The sequence below is a fragment of the Lepisma saccharinum genome, chromosome 3 (genome assembly GCF_977018435.1).
Source record: "Lepisma saccharinum chromosome 3, izLepSacc3.1, whole genome shotgun sequence".
Lineage (NCBI taxonomy): Eukaryota > Metazoa > Arthropoda > Insecta > Zygentoma > Lepismatidae > Lepisma > Lepisma saccharinum.
Window position 1 is genome coordinate 15486509 of NC_139231.1, and position 21774 is coordinate 15508282.

Sequence of the window (21774 nt, forward strand, 5' to 3'; positions counted from 1 at the left end):
TGCAAGAGACCTAGGTTCGATCCCCGACGGGGGAGAACCGGGATTTTTTCCACCTGTTCAAGCAGCTCTGGCACCTACCCAGCATCGTATAAAGTTGTTAACTGGAGGAAACTGTTGGGGGTAAAGGTGGCCAGGGGTGTGGTGCTGATCACATCACTCCCACCTTCAGCCGTGATCAAGAAAGTGTGAGGCCCTAACTCTACACCCCCTGTTCACCTTCATGGCGTGGTGCAAAGCATAGGGGAGCACTTTACTTTTATTTTTTATTTTTGAATAATGAATATTGTTCTTAATGTGCTGTAAAAAGTCAATCATATTTTGGAAATCTTTAGTGAACTTCTAGATAAGCTGCAAATGTAATTCAAGTCTAATTTGTTATTTTCATTTATAAAATTATGAGCATAAGTTCTCTATAGAAGAAAAAACCTTGGCAGTGAAACACTCCAACCGTAGTGTGGTCCTTATTTCAAGAAGCAATAGTAACAATTCTGTAATATGCTGCTATCATTTTCATAAAGATTATGCCTTGTCCTCACATGAACAAACAAATTTCAGGGTAATTCAAAATGATTGACTCACTTTCATTCATGTATATTTCCTTGAATATATATTGAATATGAATAATATACATACAAGAGAGAGGGGAAGGTCTAAAGTTTTGAATACTACCACTAGAGCCACTTGCGCCACAAACCATGCTTCAGTTCAGTTCCGAGTAAGATGGCCACCGTGCAGCATAAGGTTTTCGGAGGTCTTGAGTTCGGCAAAATTGAGTCGGCAACTGCAGTGCAGCGGGCATTCCGTCTCCGATTCGGCATAGAACCACCAACTAGGAAGAGCATATGCTGTTGATTTAACCAATTTCAACGAACTGGATGTCTCTGCAAATGAAAAAGCAAGGGCCGACCATGTGTGTCAGAGGAGGACGTGATACGAATTGAAGACAGTTATGTGCGCAGTCCTAGAAAGTCAACCAATGCAGCTAGCAGAGAACTTGGAATACTTCAACCAACTATATGGCGAGTTTTGAGATGCAGTTTACTGTACAAGCCATACCGCTTACAATTTGTACAGGCACTTCTCGGGATTGACAAACAAAAGCATATTGAATTTTGTGTGAACATGCCAGAAAAAAATGGAGGATGACCCGTTTCTCCCACGCGTAGTGTTCAGTGATGAAGCGACGTTTCACCTTAGCGGAAAAGTCAACAGGCACAATGGATCCCACTTTAAACTGTAGGTCCAGTCCCGATTAGCCTTACTGTGCACAAAGTGGACTTAAAACAGCAACTCAAGCAACTCAACAGGCACAATGTTCGCATATGGGGTCTGGAAAATCCCCGTGCAACACTGCCACATGAGAGAGACTCACCAAAGGTAAAGTGTTTTGTGCCTTATCGCACAGAAAGATTCACGGATTACATATCTGGACATGTTGGAACACTGGCTTTTTCCTCAACTTAATGAAGATTCCCAAAACTTCATTTTTCAACAAGATGGAGCCCCATTGGTACCTTGCTGTTCAAGGATTTCTGAATGAAGCCCTTCCTCAACGATGGATAGGTCGTATGGGAAATGAAGACCTGGCTCTTCTGTTGTGGCCCCCCCGAGATCTCCTGATCTCACGCCATGTGACTTTTTTCTGTGGGGGTATGTCAACGAAGCAGTGTATGTACCACCTCTACCAACAACTCGGGCCAACCTGTGGAACCGTATCACAGCTGTGGTGAACTCAGTAACGCGCAAGAGACGCATCTTCGTGTGTGGGATGAGTTCGGCTACTGCTTAGATGTTTGCCGTGCGGCAGACGGTGGCCATATTGAAAATCTATAATCTCTATATAGAGTCGTCACCTTGTAATCAAGGAGTCCCAGGTTCGATACCCGGTTGAGGCACAAGTGGTTCAGATCCCACTTTAAACTGTAGGTCCAGTCCCAATTAGCCTTACCATGCATAAAGTGGACTTAAAACACCAAATCAATCAATCAATCAACTATAACCTCTATTGTAAGTTTGTAAACTTTAGACCTTCCTCTCTCTATTGTATGTATATTATTCACATTCAATGTATATTCAAGGAAATATACATGAATGAGAGTGAGTCCATCATTTTGAATAACCCTGTATATCCATATAGTATATTATTGGAATTGCTTCTTTTGTACTCTGTGAATATATTTTTTTATTCTACTTTTTTGTCTAAACAATGACAAAATTTATTAAAAAATGCATTTCTAACCACTTTTTATAGACACGAAAATCAGATTTCAGACACAAAACTAGAATGAAAAAATTGTTTTTATAGAAACAAAGAAGTTCACATTCCAACCAATATGTAGCAATGAAAGTAACCAATTCTTGTCAAAGGCAGGTTTGCGTAAAGTTTTACACATGCTGCCACTCTAATCTGCAACTGACATTTACTACTTAGAATGAAGGGGAATATTCCTTCTTATGTGTTGTTATCCATGTCTGTATTTATAATATGATTTCCTAAAACTCATTATACAGCTTGCCATATTTGGTGACCAGTGAAGTTGTGTGAATAATTAGCCATGTACCTTGTATAGCTATCAAACTTCATATGTGGCAATTACTTGGTAGAGGTAATGATGGTTGGCATATTGGTTTGTGGGTAAAATTAATGTCAGTTTTTCCTACCTTTTTGTAAATATTGTGTAATTATATTAACCATTTTTGCATTGCCGTATAAATATAAAGACAAATTTCACATACCATAGATTAAGAGTATTTTAAAATAAAATCCTTAGGAAAATATTTGGATCTAATAGGGATGAGGTGAGTGAAGAAGGTTACATAATTCGTATCCATGCCCAGATATTATTAGAATAATTAAATCAAGAAGATTTGGGTGGGCAGGCCATGGGGCATGAATTGGAGAGGAAACAGGAATTTACAGGATTTTTGTTGGGAAACCTGACGGTAAGAGACCTGTAGGAAGGTCAAGACGAATATGGAGGGATAATGTTAAGATAGACCTAAAGGAAATCGGTAAGGATGGAAAAGATTGGATTGATCTTCCCCAGAAGGGCAGGGGCTTGTGTTGCTGCACCCATAAACCTTCAGGTTTAAGATGGCTAGAGAATTAGTTATGATTTTTGTAAAATACGTTTCTAAATGCCATCAAAGTCATAGTCACGTGCATCGATTGTGGAGGTGTATCACTAAATTTTGTATCAGATGTCCATTTGAATCGGTACGGCCCATTCTGGTTATTGTGACTAATTGCTTTCCTTCTTATTACTATTTTAGAACTTGGTGTGCTGCGCGGCCGACGTTCTGGAAGGAAGAGGCCTTGTGAGAGTGGCAGTCACTGTGTCAGAGCTACTGCGGTTTCATACTGGACGATCAACAGCTGCTAATGCATGTTAGTGCACATAGGAAGTTCTAAGGCTGTATCTCTAAAGGTCAGTCACTTTTTATTTGTTGTTGTTTGTTCATCTTGTTTAAAGATGTGTTACCAAGTCAGGCCCACAGACAGAATGTATCTCCAGGGGGGGCTCACAGGTTATTGTGGGAGGGGGCTTTGTAAATGAAATCCTTTTTTCTAAAGCTTATCTGTATGAAATGAAGGTAAATTATGTGTGTGAGAGAGAAGGGGGGTTCATTTTGTTGGTATAATATTTAGAAATATCATTCAAATTCTGTTTTTTTCTATATTTTTCTAAAATATCACTTCAAGTGTTAATTGACTGCTGCTGACATAATCCCTTAATACACACCCAATACCACTTTTGATGATAGATATACAAAGGCTGTCGCAGAGAAGGTGAGACTAATTCTTGTATAGGAAAACAGCAACCTCCATTGGCTAGCAAATGTGGTGAAAATTTGGTTCATTATCTGCCGATTGAGACCAAAATGAGCGCAAAAGGTCAAAAAGTTGTGACTGCGTAGCAGTTAAAAGACAAGCATGTACATGGATCCCTCCAAGAATCATTAAAATGAAACAAAAAAATTACAAACCACAAAATTTTTATTCAGAATCAGTCATATCGAGTAGACGTACATCTTTTTCAAAATAGGCACCATTGACAGCTAAGCAAGTGTCCATACGCTCCTGCCACTTTGTGAATGTCCTTGAAAATTCGTCGTCAGGTAGCGAACTGAAGAAAACTTGCAAACATCCACACGTTGCTGCATCTGTTCTGCTGTAAGAAAATGCGGTACCCATGCGGAGCAAACCTTCTTCCTTTTCAAATGATCATGCAAAATTCGGTGGACGGTGTCCTTCGATATGCCCAAATGTGCACTTAGTGCTCGCACAGACATATGCCTATCATCACGAATAATTGCTGCAACATTATTCACTAGCGTCTTGTTAATCACAGACGGTCTTTGTCCAGGATGTGGAAGCAAAGCGCCTGATTCCTGCCCATCTTCGAACAACTTGTGCCATCAGTACACTGTGGCTGTACTCAGTCTGTCTTGATCGGCATATGCTTGTTGAAACATTGCATATGTTTCCGCAGCACTTTGCCCTAAACGCCAACAAAATTTTATGGTGTGTCACTGTTCATCTTGAATACTCATCGCGAAAAGCAAAGTTATACACAAAAACTTGGAGAGGTAAACAAAACACGTTCCACGTAAATCAACACAGCTGCTCACTAATGTGGTTTCGCAACATGTGACAACTTGCTACGGAAACAGAATGAGCCATCCTGCACGGTGCGACTAGTGCTGAAACCATAGGCAGTGTTGCCAAGCCAGGAAAAAGTCTGTCTCACCTTCTCTGCGACAGCCTTTGTATTTATATTGTATAAGAAAAAATGCAGAATATTCTATCATAGTGTCTACCGTATGTTCATCCCCTGTCCGAGGTAATAAAACTCCCCATCGTTCCCAAAACTTTGGAGTTTTGACGCGGACGTGGAAGGAATGTGGATGATGACGTCTAAGTCGCAGATTTCTGTCTAAACAGGAGGCTGCAACAGGTGCAGTGAAGGTACAGATAAAGAAGCTCCCCTATGAAAGAACTTTCTAAAGTCTAGAAAATCTCAATACTTGCTGCTGGTTAGAATTTTGTCTCAAACAAGATGAACAAATGTAATAGCTGCTGTTCATGTTCTGTGAATTTATGCTTCACCAAGTTGTGAGCAAAATATCAACTGCTGTCTACTTTTTTTTAATTACGAAAGCTGAAATATTGAGAATGTTGCCATAGTAGGATATTTACGAGTCATGAAAGCCAAGAGAGAGAGAGAGAGTACAAAAACGAAATCAAGAAGTAGGTCAAGAAGTAATAAAAAGTCAAAAATTATAATTGTGGTCAAGAATTTTTGCTATCACAATAACTGATTGATTGATTTAGTTTATTTTTACTTCACTTTTCTGCCCCTTTGGCTAATTACAAACATGAGGATGAATGGTGGTAAGAGAAGATGGATGAAGGTGCAATCACAAACATATAGGGACAACAATATGAACCCCACATAAGATTATTTTCTCTCTCTTTCTACCCCCTCCCCTTCCTTTCTTTTTCTCCCCACTCCCTCCTCAGGAAACCAGGACAAGTGGAGTGAGAGGATAATTTGGCTCTCTCACTCACTCACTCAGTCATATATGAAAACATATACATGATGTCATCTGGTTTTCAGTATATTCCGCTTGAGAACATAAGCATACACGTGGATGGCCAGGGTGTATTTATATGTAATAATTTCATTTACAAATTTAGTGTAGCGGAATCTTATTGTTATTATTAAATAATATTATAATCTTAAAGAAAAATGATGTATTTGCAACCTGATGAAAGTTCCAAGAAACTAGGGGGGGTTGCATTATTTCCTATGTAATTGGACTATCCCACTTCGTTCTATAGCAAATTTCTTGTTATTAACACTCCCACATACTTTATTCGTTCACTGCGTTGCCTCTATGTTGCTGCAGAATGAATTGAATATATAAAGGTGGCTACCAGTCAAGAAAAAGTCTAGAATTTTTGCTATATTTTACAGTATAGTGAATTTACATTGTTATATAGCTGTACGGGGATTTGATAAAATTGAATATTTGGAAATCTAAAATTGTATTGAGTTGTGTTTAAGATATGTTCACTTTGTTTCTTAAGAATTACATCCTTGAATGATTGAAGTTTTGTAAAAATATTAAATACTGTTTGACCAGCGATCCGAGAGCTCCAGTTGGCAATGTGCCAAGAAAAAGGGGAAGTTCGTGAGGGAAAGGCAGGCGGGAGAACGCAGTTTGCGGTTGCACGTTGAACAGTGTTACCAATCTGCGAGGATGCTTATCCACCAGAACATAAGTATCGTAAACTGAGGGACATGCATAGAAGTAAAGGATTGTGACAAGGACTTATTTTGTATCACAGCCATGCTGTTTGTCCTTCTTACAATTTAAAAAAGAAGGATAGTAGGGTAAAGAATTGCAGTTTCACGTATACAAGGTATTTTTTCCAGGGGGAGCAAACAAGGCACATTTTCTCCAAAAATAGTGCAGTTCCATAAAAAAACATTGCTTAAATTTGAATTTATGGTGATCATGCAATGATTAACACATATTATTGTGGCTAAAATGAAATTGTGTGTGTGAAATACATAATTTTTGGTTGACTTTCATTTTTCATGCCCCCCCCCCTTGTCCCCCTTCCAGACCCCCATGGTGGTGGCCCGAAACCAGATACTGGTCCGGTCAGCTTCCTCTGAGGTTGAGTCAAAGATGCCGAACTTGCGCTACGTTCAAGACTTCAGCATTTGCAAAGACACCTCTCCACGGCCAGAGCACTTCCAATATCTTGTGTCATTATTCTCCGGTTGGCAACATTGCTTTCTTTCCCCATGTGACACTCGCGCTGCTCGCGTTTCAGAGAAGCGCCTCCGCAAACTCCCCCAATTTATGACTGGACTCTGCTACTTCGGTGATGCGCAGAAAACTCGAGAGCTCTCGGATCGCTGGTCAAACAGTAAAGTAAAGTGGCAATTCCCCATCCTGGATGAAGTCGGAAGCATTAATTTTCATATGCATTAATAATAATTAAAAGAAGTCTACATCTCTTGTTAAAGAACAGCTTCAGTTTTCATCTTGACCAGTCTTGTGGTAAGTGTTTTTATTGAATAAAAATATATATTTTCTTAATTTCCAAATAAGTACGGAGCAATTAAATAAATGTTAAGAAAAAGTAAAAAGGTCACGAAAAATAAAAGAAAGGTCGAGAAAAAATCAGGAATTTTGTATTTGTTATATGTAAATTAGTCTCTCAACCACACAGAAGGGAAATGCAGGGCATGGAGAGAACATTGATGGCATGGAATTTGGAATGTATATATGTAATTATGCTTACATTACACTAGCGGGATTTTCAGTGGGTTTGGATTGAACTTTCATCAAGGCTTTTGTGCCCCTTAATCAGAGGATCCGTGAACGCATATACTAGAGAACACAACTTTTTGATTTTGATCCCTCCATGCACCCATACCACCACAGTAAGTAGGTCAGGTTGATTCCATATTGAACCACCCTGGTATGTGCATGTTTTGCAAAGATTCAGATTGTAACCTAACCTTTCGTACAATTTATTTTCAGACTGCTTTACGAGTGATACCAAATGTGGCTCACACGACAACAGGGTGACATGTTGACGGATGATTGAATTTGTTCCTGGTTTTATAGTCAGTTGATCTTCAAGTTTTGATGCTAAGACTGTGAATAATTATTTGATTGTACCAATCAGGAGGACATCGATACCCAGGGAATAGCATCAAATACAGAAAGTGCTCAGTATTTTTAAAAATAATGACATTCACTAGTATAAACATGTGCCAAAGATAATATATATATATATATATATATTGTACAGTTGTAATTATTGTCAACGAACATGTCTGTTGTATATCGAGATTTATTTCTGTAATTATTAAATTGAAGCCAGAGATTCTATAGTTAGCTGATAACTTATGTAGTAAGAAGTATATTTAATTGCTGTGCAATTTTTCTTATTTGCAAAGCAGAAACTTATTATTACTTATATTCTTATTAATCAAAATTTGGAACATTTTTTCTTTCTATACTACTACATGATAACTGTGAGATTTCATTCATTTGCAAGCTTACACCCAGCTCTCACAATATTTATGGTATTTTTAATTATAAATTTGGTTTTAACTTTTGAACTAGCAAGTAATTAAAAAAAAATGCTATGTGGTAATGTCTGCAACATTTGGCTTTGAAGTAGACAGGAAGTTGTTTCGGTGTCACCCTCATCAGGTGATGATGTTGACAGTGCCATGAAATATTTTACTTTTGTTGTAACTTTCTATCTTTTTTTCTTACCATTTTTCATTGTTTACTAGACCTGTCCTTCATCATTTTATTTTGTCAGTCTATTCATGATCTAGAATAAAACTTCACTCAGGTAGGGGAAGATCCCATTTCAGTCAAAGAAATAGGAACTATTTAAGAACTTTTTTAAAAGAAAACTAATTTTAATTTTGTTGTCTGTTTCAATGAGATTAGTATTTTTAGTCCTCGAACTTTTTATCAGGTATCATCTGATTACTGTGGGTTGGTTTTAAATATTTTTATGTACATTTGCCATATCCTTTATAAACAAGTCATTCATGAATTCTATTTTCATGTGTGTTCCTTCGCTGTTTTTTGTTGTAAACTTTTTCAGTGTCTCACTTGCCAAATGAGTTTATGCACAGTGTAAATGTATAATAATGTAACACTCAAGATCATGAAAGAAAAGTGGACGAAAAAGTTACAAGGCAACTGTTACTGCGGTAGAACATAATTTTAATGAGGAAACATTTGTATTTAAGTGCAAAAACTGCTGCAAAGCCAAAAAGCACATTTGTATTCAGCAAAAAACTTACTAGTCAATTTGTTAGAATACAAACATAAAAATCTTTTTAAACTCAGTGAACTCTTGAAATGCAGCACAACAATGTAATTGTGATAACAGCAGCATTAGAAGTGCATCCCCCTTCTTATTTTAAGTGAACTTTGACACAGTATTAATGTCACAATGGTCATTGATTGATTTAATTCTTCCAAACTTATTAGCATTATCTTGCTCAACAACACTGATTATTCTTAACTAATATATCTACTGCAAAAAAGCAAGGGTTATGGTAAAGATTTTCTAGCAAATATGTAGTATAGCATTATGTACTTAATATAATGTATATATTTTAAAGTTTCTCATAAAACTATGTGCTATGTTTTTTCTTCTCCTTGTTGGAAAGAAATTATTGCGTAAAATTTGAGTGACTTCTTTCCAAGTTGAACAAATAGTAATATAAAAATAGCACAAGCACCTTCAATTATTATGCACACTACTACAAACTTCATTTACTGTTAATGAACTTTAGGGTTCAATCTATATCTTTCTTCCAACCACTGGAGTATACATAAGTTATTTAAAAGTAAATGTGATATTTTCAGATATGTGTAAAACATCATATAAGTGCACTTTGTATAGCATGTTGAAAGTATGGTAATATAGTGAGTCTTATAGCTGAAGTTTATTTCCGGTTCATAGTTGTGTGTGTTTGTACTTTTGTGAGTGAGAGTGATTGTTTGAATATTTCAAATACCTCTGAAGTGGGATTCTTAATAAAATTAAAGTTGGTGTTGCTCAGTGACAACCTGAACATTATAGTCTCTGGGAAATACAGTAATATTTTGCTATTATTTCAGATAAGAACTCAAACGCACAACAAAATGTGCCTAGTAATTTCAGGATATTTACTTTGGCCAATTTACTAAAGAGCAGTTTTGGAAATTTGTGGTGGAGTGGTTATCACAGCATGCTACGATGTCAGCGGTTTTGGTTTCAAATCCCAACCTGGGAATGTTTGTTCTTTGTGAGTGTCCCTTCATCAATTTCATCCTATCACTCATCTTTATCTTCCCATTTAGCCAAAAGTGGCAGAGAAGTGAGGTGAAATAAACAAAATCAATAAATTCTAATTAGGGGACTCAATACACAATATGAAACTAGAATTTTTATTAGGTCCCTGCTTTTGGTGAGTAGACAGCTACTGCGTTTTAATGGGCAGAGCAGTTCATAAATTTCTTTCTTGACTCATTTATTGTTTTGTCTTTTTTTGTAACATTAACTTTTGAAATGCATACATAAATGTGTAGGAATGTATGGTAAAGAATGTAAAAATGGCTCAAATATTTAACTTCCAGAAGAGGTAATAATTATTTCAAATTCCCACTCACGTTCTGTTTATTTTTATACAACAATTTATGCTTGTCAGACACTGAATGAATATAATCAAATAAAATATTATGTGTTTAACAAACATCCACATTTTGTACAGTGAAATGACACTGTATTGCTCTTTTGTATGAACATGAGAAAGGGGCAATTTTAGATGCCTTCTGTGACAAAGTAGTTTTCTAACAGCTAGGGTTTGTAATATACGGCAAATGCTTATAATTTTAAATCACTAGCAAACAGTGGCGTGCAGTGACATTTTTCGTTGGGAAGTAGATACCGAGAAATTAGGAAAAATCCATTGCTTCTACATGGTACGTTATACTGAAATATGAGCACTCTACCTTATACTGCTTCCTTAACATCTCGGGTACTTCAAGACTGAATTCAATCAAAGGTGAATGTCCGGCACAGTTGTTCATTTATTCGAACCTCATTGTTTGGTCTGTTGTCAAAAACATATTTAATGCAACAGATGAACGCAAATGATTGAAACAGTTTTCATGATTTTCACTTATTGCAATATTCACAAATCCACTTTGGCACCATGTAGTTCTTTCTGTAGAAAATAGTAAACAATGTCAGTACCTGAAGCTTTCGGTTTGCAAATAACCACTCAAACTTCCTGCAAAAACAAACAAAACAAATAGAAATTTGCATGCCCGGGAAACTTTTAACCTCGCAAAGCGCTTGGAAAAAATGTGACCGCGGCCAGTGAGTGTTATCAACTCTATTTGGCAGATGTGTGTATGGAGAGGTGGTGTCTTAATAGACTGAACACTCTGAAATGTTTATATTACATAGCAGGGGCGCCGACTCATCAAAATTATTGGGGGGGCAGGGGGGCTCTGATCACTGAAATAAATTAATGAATGACTCCCTCCCTCCCTTTTTTAAGTTTTGGCCTCTGTGTTCGGAATCTCGTAAAAGCCCATGAATTCCTCAAAAATATTAAAATTTTCATTTACAGTTCGAATGCAAAATGTCAATTGTTCACGGATGGATGTGTCACAAGTTTCGTCAACCATAATATCAAAATATTCCCGACTTTTAATATCTGCTACCACGGACCGCAAAACAGATCTCCCTAATATATCAATGACCTCGTTCAGGATGTCATGTGAGAGCTATTTGTAGCCCGAACGTCTATCCTAGTTCATGCACATCTTATTTTGAAACTCTTTTTAGTAAAAATTTTAACAATACTCACAATTATATTCTTAGTATATAGTAATAAGTCATGTGTTTGAGTGTCTCTGGTCATAGGCCCCCAAAGTTGATGGTCTAGAACATTTCAAATGTGTGTTTAAAGTTAAGTTCATGTGGCACAATTCAGATTAAACTTTACAAGAGAAGCAAAATAATACATTAGATTCTCTTAAGCAAAATTGTTTGGGGGCTCTGCCCCCCACATCGATAACATTGGGAGGGGCTCAGGCCCCCCAAGTCCCATGGAGTTGGCGCCTATGTTACATAGAATATGTCATATGCATGTCAGTAATCATTTTTTTGTTTCATGTGCTTTCAAACTTTATGGCTTATTTTAACACTATAACGACGGCTACAATGACTATACGTTATTGTCAGATCGGGTCTATTCGACCCGGTGAAATATTATACATTTTTTTCAGGCGTTCAAATTTTCTAATTGATATCAATGACTGAAAATAATGTTTCAGGTTATTTATTAATGACATTTAACCATTTACATGTTTCTAATATGTAACATGATTTACAAAAGAAATTTAAACATTGAATAACATATGTTATAAAGAAACCCTTGAGTTTTGATTGTAATTGTTTTCTTACATTTGGAAATTTTTTATCATACGTCCAGTTATCAGTAATGATTTGTAAGAATTTATATATTTTTATTATCTACTTTTTGTCAAGAATAACTTACAACTTCAATTAACATGTGTTATATAGAACACGTGAATGCTGAGTACAAACGTTTGCATACATTTCGAGCACACTGTTCTTGTTTTCAGATCGATTTTTGATGGACAAATATAACACCTCCTTCTGGATTGCTTCTGTACACCTTGCTCTTCATTAGAACACCCGTTGGTTTGTTCGTCCATTACTAGTTTGCCACTGAGCTCCTTTCCCAGGTACTGCAAGAACCTTCTACGTCTACCCGATTTGGCTCCCAATTCTTACGGATGTACTGTTTGGTACAAAGCAAATGCATTTAGTGCACTGAAGTCGATCATGTCATGAAATATAACTATTGGCCATCTCCGAGGTTTTCGTTTCACACTGTAGTTTCGCACCATTTGGTCCAATTTGTCAACACCAAATTTTGTTTTATTATAAGTAATTATAACATCAGGCTTTTGCTCTACTGTGGAAGCGTTGATTTTTGGCTGTTCATGGAACTTAGAAAGTAGAATCACCACCTTGTTCTTCTTGGGGCAATATGATGATATCATCAGATCATCTTGAAATCCAAACAAAGTGGAGCAACACACTCGCTGTTTTGTGGCAGTAAACTCTGGCAGCAGCTCTCCTTTGTTATTTCGCATCGTTCCGACCAGTGTAAGTTTCTTGGCAAGTAGATCCCTTGCAAGAAATACACTGGTGAAGAAATTATCGCACGTGATGTTTCTTCCACTGCCTTCGATTTCCTTCACTAAGTCCTTCACTACTCTCTCTCTACTTGATTTTTCTCCCTATTAACTCCAGCTTCCTTTCCTTTGTAGATTTGAGCCTTCAAAACAGAAGCTGTTTGAGAGTCACAAATCAGCCACAGCTTGATTCCGTATTTAGCAGATTTCGACGGCATGCACTGTATAAAAGGGCATCGCTCTCTAAAATTGACCAGTTGTTCGTATACAGTCATGATGCCATCAGGAATGTACGTTTCTCGGAGGTAAACAGTCCAAGTCTCGAATACATCTCTTATAGGTTTCTAGCTTATCTGGAGACGAGACACGAGACCTAAGCTTTCGTGTATTTGGTACGCAAGCCATTGTATTTCTTCAATTATACACAAGAACTCTTGAGAACTAACAAATTCGTCGTCCAAACTACACAGATGCTCTGCACCAAACAAAGTGTGCATGCAGATTCGTTCAGAAAGTTCTGGAAAATTGCGGCACCTGTGTTTTGAAACCAACAAACTGAAATAACCAACAATAGTTATGCAGACTATTGTCGACAAACAAACAAAAAAAAAAAACATTTTCTGCAGTATCCGTCTGCAACTTAGGTTATTTGTTTTTCCTGGGTAAACTGAACAGGCAAAGGGTACTGTATAGAATTTCAATTGATTGATTTGTTTTATTTTACTTCGCGGTTTGTGCCTCTTGGCTAATTTGCGAAGATGGGGATCAGTGATGAAATTGATGAATGGACATTTACAAAGAAAATTGCCGAGGGGGATTCGAACCCGGGACCATTGACGTCACAGTGCGATGTGCTAACCACTCAGCCAAGGGGACCAGGAATACGCTTTTCAAGGTTGTGACTATTATTGAAAAGTCACAGAGGCAAAGAGGGATATTTCTGCAGTAGAAAAATAGGCCTATATTTTTAAAAATTAAAATCGGGCCTAAAGGACCCGTCCGTCTGCAACGCGAGTAATACAATTTCTGACCAAACATAAAAAATAACCAAAGATTACAATAAATGATTTCAAAGGCCTTCGAAATTGACGAAAAGTCACGGAAGGAGAACACATTAATTTGCAGCATTAAAAAATTAGACAGGTATAAAAATTGAAACCGGGCCTAAAAGACCCGTCCGTCATTACAGTGTTAAAATATTAAAATTGTAACTTGCTTGGTTGACATGCTACAATGCTGGTATGGGTACTTAATCATGCAGTTTGCAACACTGAGGACATCAGCAGACTTCACTGATGGCACCTGACTATCCTTCATCCCTTACCGATTAGAATACAAAGTTTTCCTCCACATAAAACAGTCTGATTCAAGGTCGCCTGTTTCTCTTGGGACCCTTGCTGGCATTGGCTACGATCAGGCCAGGGTGATGTGTCGCCAGGCAGATGTTTTGTCAACATGCCAGGAGAGGGTGTGGATGGTCCCATATCGGAAAAGGACGAACATTGCAGGCCTACGGTGGGTTGGTTCAGTTGAGGTAACAGGGAAGAAATAATGAACAACTAAAATATATAGGGTGAGTTGTTTTGTAGCTGTGACAAAGTGAAAAACATTATTGTCATTCATATATCAGTATTTCTTCTTAAATTGGGGCCTCTCCAGTAGCATAGTGGTAACCTCGTATTTGTAATGAAGTGTTCAATACAGCTGTGATTCGGATCCCACTTTAAACTATAGGCCCACTCCCGAACAAACTCTTCTCAAATTGAGGTATAATAAACTCAATAAGTTTCCAACCAACTTTGGCATGAGAAGTCAAAAGATGCCTAAGTATGAAGGGCAAGTTTCGATCTCAGTTATTCTTGAAGATTTTACAGCCGAGTACATAAATTTCTTAACAATACACATTTTTACACAGTTTCTTTGCTGATCTTGTCTGTAGCAAGTCTTGTCAATTTTTCACTCTACATTTACATCGGAGGAAAATATACCATGAAACCCTGCTTTTTATATGGACTGTTTGTGGTCCTAATAAAGCAACACATTATAAAATGTTCCCAGATTTTACATCATAAAAATTTAGCTTTCTCTGTATCAATGTCCATGGACAGTTGTTCTGAACATAGGCATAATTAACAGATGATGATCTGATCCCTGGCACCAGGAGGTTCAATTTTCAACTAAGAGGTTTTGGAATTTATCAATTGACATGTAAGTAGGAATGAACGATTTTGAACCCCCCCCCCTCCCTTACCAAAATTGTACAATTTTTGGGGGATTACTGCCTCTGAATTGTTTGCCAGTGTTATATTCCAAAGAAAACAACTTTTGAATTGAATTGATTTTAAAAGAAGAAGTAAGATTGGAATATTGTAGATAGGTAAAATTTAATTTATTTGCACTATGTAAAAAATGCTTCAGCAATTATGATTTCATGGTGTATAAATAATCATTACATATCATTAATTTATCTGTAAATTAAAATTGCAACTTACCATAACCCTCGTTAGCGAATGGACTTGAATCAAGTAAAAGTATTGATGAGGGCAAGATGTATCAGTTTATTATTAATGTGCCTTAATAATAAAAAAGCAATTGTACGATAATGTAAACTTTGAGTTGTATATAATGTATCATGTAAATTTGCACTTTAATTCTCTTTTTGTATTTAATATTGATTTTATTTCTTTGCCTCCTGGTATGTAATTTTTTGGTGAACATAAACAGTTAGTATAAATTATGTTGTATAATTTATGAAATATATATATGTAATGTTACATAATACAGAAGTTACAGAAGTATGAATACCTCTGGTTTTCACGCAATGGGAAGATTGAAGTGACATATGAGAATCTACAATTGGTAGAACAAAACGAGTATTATGGAATATCAGTGCAGGTCTGAATCTCGTCACATGTAAATGCTTGGGGAAAATATCACTTGCCTGATTGAACTTGATAGGAAGTGTGGAAAACTGAGGAATTAATAGAACAAAATGCAGAACAGTGATCCGCAACATTTGGCACATGTAACTTCCATCTTTCCGTTAGTGCCTCCCCAATGGCATAATGGTAATGTTACCACCTTACATCAAGGTTTCCTGGGTTCAGTACCCAGTGCAGGCACATAAGTGTTTGTAAACTGTAGGTCTAGTCCCAATTAAAATATCTGTGCTTAACGTGGGCTTAAACAACAAAAACTCCATCTTTCCTTCATTTTAACTAGCATTCTTGGTAAATTTATTATCTGATTCTCTATAAAAGATACAGGGTGTTTCTGAAATAATTGAGGGGTTACAAAAATTTATTGCAAGTAAAGCATTGAACTTAACATTAATGAAAGCAGTCCAGAATGAACGAGGAACAGGTTTTTTTTTGACATGTACAAATGTTCAATGTGTGCACCACGGGTGACACGGGCACACATCGACACGATAGTCTAGTCTTGCTACACTCCTATGAACATGGGTCTGTCGAAAGTGTTTATCGCTGCAATGACACTCCCTTAGATCTGCGATATCATGCAGCATTGATGGAACAAATACCCTGGCTTTGATGAAACCCCACAAAAAAAAAGTCACATGGTAAGGTCCAGTGATCTTGGCGACCAAAACATTTAACAAAACACTGTGAGTGGTGTGGGTGATTTGAGTGTCACCTAGCAGTAAGGATGTGAACTCTGAGCTTAACAAAACATTCACCCACAAACTGTTGAGTTCCTCGTTTGTTCTGGACTGGTTACATAAAGCTAAGTTCAATAGTTTATTTGCAATACATTTTTGTAACTTCTCAATTATTTCTGAAATACCTAGTATATTGTTGGTAGTGGGAAAACGTAATCCTAACCTTGTTATTAATATTGGGGGTTTATGCATGCAAGTGTTGTGCCTCTAGAGGTATGAGGCAGGAGTATAATTAATACTAATGGGATTGATTAATTGGTGCTATCAGTTGATATAGCACCAATTAGATTAATGTGGTGGTGAAGTTGGTGGTAATTTTACAAATCCACTATATCTATAAATAACACTTAATTTAGTACAAAATTCTGCCATTTGTGGTTTTGTGGACTAAAAGTAATTTTCCAATGCAAGACAATGGAAGTCAACTGGTTAGGTTAGGTTAATGAACCATTAATGTTCTTCAGAGAACATTTGCAGTTTTATATTACCTATCTGTGAATTTTACCTCCGTACTTGATTGGTATCAGCAAAAGTTCCATATTGGTCTATCCCTACTATAAATATGGAGGTAAACTGGTGGAGATAAAAATAGTCAGAGTATGGTGCTGATCACATCACCTCAACCTCAAAATTCTCCTTTTTTGTTCATAAAAGTTCTATAAGTGTCTAAACATGTGCTTTAATAATTAATCAAAAAGCAGTTGTACCATAATGCACATTTTCAAACACACAACTCATTACAGTCACATACATTAACCCATCAAGCCAGTTCGACGTACACGTGTACGGACCCTCATAGTGCTTCTAGAGGCGGTTCGACGTACACGTATACGTCCCGTGTAGTAGTGACGAAATGATGCATATTCTGCCATCTGTTGTTTTCCCATATGAATGAAAACGCATGTAACTGAAGAGTAGACTGAAATGTTCTGCTGTCTGTTGGTTTGCTTCCAAATACATGAAATTATATGGGATTGCATCACTTTATTACGTAAAAAAAAAAAAGCTGAGAAATGGCGTCGAAGCGGACGAAATTGGTTCATTTTTAGAGGAAAGTTACAGTGAAGGTTCAATTTATTCATTTCTATCTACAAGTGAAAGTGAAGTAAACTATGCAGAACAGGAAGTAGATAGTGTCAGTGATAGTGAAAGCAAATTAGATGACATTTCATCCTCACCTGTTGCGTCATCGAATGTAACCTGGAACTGGAAAGAAGTTGACAACTCTTTCAAATCAAATAAACTTGCGTTTTGTGGATTGTGCGGTCCCCAAAAAGCAGTCAATAATGTTCTTGATGCCTTTTTGTTGCTTTTGACAAACAAGTTGTACAACTCATTGTCGGAGAAACTTACTTATATGCCGACACTTGTATTCGACATTGCACATTGAAACCACGTTCACGAATGCGCAAATGGCAACCAGTTACCTTGGAAGAAATATATCTTGTTCTGGGAATATTTATGCTCATGAGCAGTGGCGTGCCCGGGGGGGGGGGGGGTTGGGGGGGGTTAAACCCCCCCCATTGGTTTCGTCATTTAAAAAAATTCAAAGCAGAAATACATTTTATTTCATAAATCGCCAATATTGTAAAATGTTTACATTTGGCAATGAGAAATGTATTTGCTTCTTCAATTACTTTTGATAATATTGGAGTTGAGTTACAGCAATGCACAAGCATTCATTCATTCCTTAGTCACTGAAAAGGAAGGAGAATTTCCTTCTCAGTATGGTCAAGAAAAGAGCCGTAACCCTTGGAATGCGAACTGAAGGAATCCCTCCTCCCCTTTCTTTCACCCACGATGACCCTCTTAGGAGAATGGCCCTCCCTTTCCTGTTACGACAGTATCATATACGACATAATTATAATAATAATAATAATAATAATAATTGTTGCAGGCAGTAGCGAAGCATGGTTTTACGAAGGAGGCAAGCGATGTTTTGTACAATAGCATGCCGGGAGGGGTGAAGGATGCGTTATATAGCCCAACTGGCCCAGTCAGTTTCATAAACAAAATAAAAGCAATTAATATGCCAAAATATTATACGTTTTACTCTTGTGCTCTTTACAAATTATATATTTTTTCTCAACCAATTTCCAGCCTTCAGTTTATTGAATTTTCTTGTAACATGTGTGAAAGATCTCGCTTGAATTTGTGCGTAAATAATTTAGCAGTTGCCAACACTACTGACACTGACACTACTGGTTGCTGTCAACACTGGTGACGTAATTTGAGCTGGACCAAGCTGGATGCATGGTTCAGACATTCGACCGCCCGGTATCTTTGTCCCAAGTCCTGGTGTTCTCTGGGGTTGTAGCGAGTTGCAGTCTGCAAGGTAGCAAGTCGAAGTGGTCGTGTTGTGTGTTACGTTTCTGCGTGTGTAATAGATTTCTGACGTGGAACTAAAGATGGATAGAGAAAAGAGGAGAAATACGTATTAGATTATTTCCAAAAGAAACAAAAAATGGAAGTTGAAGCTTCACCTTCCACAAATAGAACATTGCGAGAGTGAAACGTGCGAACTTTCAGACTCTTGATATTCAACAAGAAGGCATAACAGAAGATATTGCAAACCTTGTTGCAACATTATGTCAAGGAACTGTCGAGGTAAGTGACGTTCATTATTTGATAGCAGATATATCCATAGACGGATTTAGAATTGTTTTTCTGGGAGGGCACAGCATGTGCTGTAAGCATACAATCGTGTGTGTGCAGGGGAGGGGGGTGCCCGCGTGTGTATGTCTGGAAGACGTGTGTAGGATGTCACCCTATATCACCAATAAACTTTCGCAGGGCGAGAGAACATGAAGATGAACAAGTTCCCTCAATGATTTCAGGGGCCTCACCGATGGTGGTGTAATCAAAGAGGTCCTGGGTTTGATCCTCTGTGAAGGTGCATTGCACAGTGGTACGTATCCCAATTTAAACTTTAAGTCCAGTCCCGATTAACGTATCTGAATATAAAATGGACTTTACAATAATTTACTTTTTGTTTTGTTCACGAACCCTCGAAAAACGATAGATCCACCAAGGCATTTGAAACCCTGGCGTCGGAGCAGTGGCACTAGTGTCGCTAGTTAAAGCCACGGGGAAGCCTGTGGTTCATGTATTTTCCGAGGTCCCAGAAAGCTTGGTGCTACTATACAGTGTATATGTATGCAACCACATTATAAAATCAGTTTTATTATTTTGTAGGAAAGGGATAAAATTTGTATTACGACACGGGATAGACTAGATAGGCATCTTATTAACTGTAAATATTCCTTACAAATCTTCTGAATATTTCTCTTATACAAACGCAACAAATACAATAAGTAATATACGTGTGCAGTAATAAATTCATTTTCTGAAAGCATCTTTTCTGGCATCAGTGGTCGAAGTAGGGGATGCTGCCTCCAGTTAAGAAAGTTTCACAAATCATACCCCCAATTAGAATAATTTTCATATTGAGCATCCTCCACCTACTGTATTGTCTCCATGTTGATCCATACAAGGATGTACCCCATCGTATTTCCAAAATCGATCAAATATCCCCTCCCTTTTCGGGCAACGAATTTCTATTTCGAGCACTGTCTGGCAAGATTTTGTCGGGCTCAGTGACAGATCCTGTGGTGCGGTACTGGGCTTCGGAGGGGAAGGGGGGAGTGGCCCCTTCAACAGTTGGTTTCGCAGTTCCATAACGTTAACATTATACACAATTCCTCTCCATAGACCTAATATGAAAATGAATATGACATATTAATGACACTGTAGTAGAAAATGTTAATTACTGAAGGGGTTCGTATTTGTTTATCGACTGTCAAACAAATGTTTTGACCAATAATATAATAATACAATGCCAAAAATGTACACAATATTTAGCAAATCCATCTCCACAACAAGTACAATGTTGATTGAATTGATGTTTTAAATCCACTTTATGCACAGTAAGGCTAATAGGGACTGGGCCTAAAGTTTAAAGTGAGATCCGAACCACTATTAGCCTCCACCGGGTATTGAACCCGGAACACCTTGATTACAAGGCGACGACGCTCACACTGAAATTAAACTGTGGTATCGTCATCTTGCAGCAATGCAAAGACGTCCAGTAAATGCTCTTGAAGCAATTGATATATGCATTGAAGTAATATTTCCCTGGGTAAACACACGTTTGCGCATATTATGTACAATCCCGGTAACAACAACATCAAATGATAAATCATTCTCAACTTTGAGGCGTTGAAGACCTATCTTCGACATACCATTTGCGAAGAAAGATTAAATGGGTTAGCTGCTCTGAACATTCACTGGGATATAAAAGTTACTTGTGACGACATATTGCCAGAACTCGCACAGAAACCTCGATGCCTAAATTTCAGAATTTAAATTGTTGAACTGTGGTACCTTATTTATTACTGTCTTTAAGACATCAAGTAGTCTTAATCTCTTTAATGTTGTTACAATGTTGAGTGTACATTTTTTTGTTTAAAAATTATATTTGAGCAATTAAATATAAAATATTAATAATTTGGAAATATTCAAGCAGGTACTTTTATATGATGCAATAAAAACATGAAGCATCCATAGCAAATACATTGATTGTGTTCATTGGGGTAAAATCCAAGTATATTAATTATCTAATTTATTACAAGAAATTTGACCTGTGAACTGGAAAATGTATTGGATTCATAACCCCCCCCCCCATTACGAAAATCCTGGGCACGCGCCTGCTCATGAGTATAGTTCAAAAGTGTTTATTGGTGTTCAGATAGTGAAGTAGGACTGTGTTTCGAAGCATATTTTAAATTGTACCACACAACGTTGGACTTCTAAACTAACAAGAACACAAGACAGAAGGAGTACTTTGTAAACGCAACATGTATTTTTTTTATTTTTATTATTGTTTTTGTTATTATAGTATAAATGTAATTACATACATTTTTGTGTAGTGTGAAGTTTCGTTTACAAGTCCTGAAAATGTCTTTGTAATTGAGCAAATGGCTTTTAAGATATGTTCAATTTTGTGACATTCTGCGAAAATTGCTGTTTTGGTGATTTAAAATTACCGCCTCTCGCATCGGCTGATGGGTATTTAACTCCCGGCTTGAAGGGTTAATTAGGAGGTTAAGAAACTTTCACAATATTATATTGGATCAGGAAATGGTAAAAGTCGAGATCATTTTGGACCCCTGATTTAATGTCGTGAAAATATGGTAACCTTATTCCCATTGTCATCATGAAGGTGAAGAGTGACACTTTTGCACCAGGTGTGCATTTATTGTCATTGTGGGGGACAGCATACAAGAGAGTATGAATTTCTCCCTGTGTTGCAA

The 21774-nt window shown here is 37.2% G+C and overlaps 2 protein-coding genes across 3 annotated transcripts in view; one reads left to right on the top strand and one right to left on the bottom strand.

Annotated features, from left to right (window-relative positions):
- Lrch (Leucine-rich-repeats and calponin homology domain protein) overlaps window positions 1–11048 on the top strand; it is a 238387-nt gene extending 227339 nt beyond the window's left edge. For both annotated transcript variants that reach the window (XM_083118325.1, XM_083118328.1), the window contains exons 15-16: window positions 3274–3428; window positions 7567–11048. In XM_083118325.1, the coding sequence (XP_082974451.1) occupies window positions 3274–3393 (120 nt within the window). In that variant the 3' untranslated portion in view covers window positions 3394–3428; window positions 7567–11048. The remainder of the gene's footprint in view (window positions 1–3273; window positions 3429–7566) is intronic.
- A 1324-nt stretch (window positions 11049–12372) lies between these two features.
- LOC145985467 (uncharacterized) lies at window positions 12373–12741 on the bottom strand. The gene has a single exon (XM_083119542.1). It carries the CDS (start codon window positions 12739–12741, stop codon window positions 12373–12375), a length of 369 nt encoding a protein of 122 aa, XP_082975668.1.
- Between the last annotated feature and the right edge of the window lie 9033 nt (window positions 12742–21774).